The sequence below is a fragment of the Salvelinus sp. IW2-2015 genome, linkage group LG13 (assembly GCF_002910315.2).
Source record: "Salvelinus sp. IW2-2015 linkage group LG13, ASM291031v2, whole genome shotgun sequence".
NCBI classification, from domain to species: Eukaryota; Metazoa; Chordata; class Actinopteri; order Salmoniformes; family Salmonidae; genus Salvelinus; species Salvelinus sp. IW2-2015.
Window position 1 is genome coordinate 6,417,805 of NC_036853.1, and position 2,481 is coordinate 6,420,285.

At 40.9% G+C, this 2,481-nt stretch overlaps 1 protein-coding gene across 1 annotated transcript in view; it reads right to left on the reverse strand.

Moving 5' to 3' along the window:
- cep152 (centrosomal protein 152) overlaps window positions 1–2,481 on the reverse strand; it is a 45,111-nt gene that overhangs the window by 3,968 nt on the left and 38,662 nt on the right. Inside the window, exons 24-27 of the mRNA XM_070446348.1 lie at window positions 2,097–2,264; window positions 388–478; window positions 190–272; window positions 1–56 (exon numbers count right to left, since the gene is read on the reverse strand). Of these exons, the coding sequence (XP_070302449.1) occupies window positions 1–56; window positions 190–272; window positions 388–478; window positions 2,097–2,264 (398 nt within the window). The remainder of the gene's footprint in view (window positions 57–189; window positions 273–387; window positions 479–2,096; window positions 2,265–2,481) is intronic.

Consider the following 2,481-nt stretch of genomic DNA (forward strand, 5'->3'; position numbering starts at 1 on the left):
TCCCCCGTCCTCTAGAGTTCCTGTAGAGGTACATAAGGAGACCTGCAGCATGTCACCTGGAGAATGAAACATCATGGTACATAAGGAGAGACCTGCAGCATGTCCGTCGTCTAAGACCATTCACACTTCAACTGGGGTGGGTTTCCTTACAGCCTTTTGTAGSTAAAGTAGTACGTTYATTTCACTCACCTCTGATTTTCTCAACAGCCGTCATGTACTGCTCCCTCATCTCTTCAAGGCCAGCATGGAGACTCTGCTCCATGTCTGAACCCCTGCAGTGGACATTTATTCATTTAGAAATATTCATTTGGTTACCAGTGACTTCGCATCCGACTAGAGATATTCATTATGGATGAGTCAACAAAAAAATAAATATTGTTTACGTACACAGAGGATTCTTTGGCTGCAGAGCTTTTCAATTCTTCAAGTTTCTCCAGGTTGTCCTTTTTCTCTTTCCGTAGGGCCACCTCATGCTCATCTACAAATAGAGGGAKGGAGGGAGGTGGGTGGGCAGGCAGGGTCGGGGGCAAGGAAGGACACGGAATTAGACTCACACTCAGGCAATCGATGATCAATTTATCACTTGATGCAATCCTTTTTGTGAGCCTTAACACTAGAACCGCCAAAACGGTCAATTTGACAGTTTTCAATTTTGTCATTTCAATAACTTAATTTCAATAAAAACCTTGAACCCACCAGTGCCTGGCTTTTTCTAAATATGACGAATAGCCGGGCCTCGACGAGTACAAATAGCCGCCAGTCTAATAAATCCATTTAATATACACAATCACATAGAAATCCATTAAAATACACAATCACATAGAAATCCATTAATAGTTTGTTTAGAATAGGTCATAAAAAACATTAAAACAATAAAAAAGAATTAAAAAAGAACCGAATAGCATGTTTTGGTTGTATTCATCTGTACTTAATATCAGAGGCTATAGCTGCTCCATGCTAATGAAATGACCTTATTGATTTAGCAGTCATCACAGGCTTATATACCCCTGCCCTACCACAGTAAACACATATACATATTTTACAGTAAGACTATAATGGAATATAACAGAAAGGATATTTTTTCCCCAAGTGGCTATTGCCGATTGTCGCCAGTACAGACTCGGSTATTTTAACAATGAGATATTTGACAGAGACCATCCAAACAATTTGTAGAGTTGTTTGGTAAATAAAAWAGGTTYATTAGAAACCTTGGRATCGTCTCYTTCAGATAGGGTATAGCAATCAGAACCTACGTGGACCTCTGTAGGACGATATGGAAGAAGTGCTACTTGCTTAGCGCAGCTCCCATCTCTGTTCATCAGTCTCTTCATTCTCTATTTGATTAGATTGTCTCCCATCACACTAGTGTCAATTTAAATGTTGTCGTTAGACCACAACTAATATCATTATTAGTTTCACTATAGTTTAGTAGGAGCATCTGTTGTCTTACAGCCCGAAAATACACTACCGTCTTATTTTAATAGTTACAGTCTACGCGCTTCTGGATCAAATCAATACATTTTCTGACTGATTGGAATACACATTTGGTTTCCAGAGGTTTCTTAGGACCTATTTTAACATAATAAATGCATTTATTTAGCCAGTTATTATGGAATATCAATGGAAATATCAAAAACGTTCAGAATGACCGTCATGGCCATTCTAGTAGTTCACCCCCTAGCTCCTACAACCTGGGCACGTCAAACCAACTCTTTCAGATCTGAATGATGTAAGCAACATGGTCATATTTCTCCTTTTCTCTTTGACAGGCTAGGTGAAAGAATTTCCAAATAGTGTACACCTATCGAGTCCTGTTAGATCTGTAGACGCCTCCTAAGTACCCAAGGCAGCGTTTCCCAAACTTGGTCCCGAGGCCCTTTAGGGGTGCACCTTTCGGTTTTTACCCATAGCCCTATAGAGCTGATTCAAATAAATCAAAACTTTATAATAAGTTGGTCATTTGAATCAGCGGTGTAGCGCTAGGGCAAAAACAAAACATGTACACCCCTTTAAGTCCCCAAGTCCAGGATGAAGAACCACTGGCCTAAGGAATAGGAGCAAAGGGTAGATTTGGGATTCAACAGGGAGTTTGTTACCTTTGAGGCACTGCATTGAGGMCTTGTGGTCCTTGACGGTCATCTGTAGCTGTCTGCAGGCCTTCTCTAGATGCCTCTGGAGGTCCCGACTCTTCTTCTGCAGCTCAGACACAGTCTCAGCACACTGCTTCCCACAACCACCCTCTTCCATCTTCTGAGCAGTGGAGCCTGAATAAGTGGAAAAACATTAAACAAAAATGTTTATTTTATTTTTCTCTCTCACTCAAATTGGGACTTAAATTCAGCATGGAATCATATACACACTGTACTGTAGGTTTCTGTGGATAACAGTGGGTTTCTGTGGACAACAGTGGGTTTCTGTGGACAACAGTGGGTTTCTGTGGACAACAGTGGGTTTCTGTGGACAACAGTGGGTTTCTGTGGA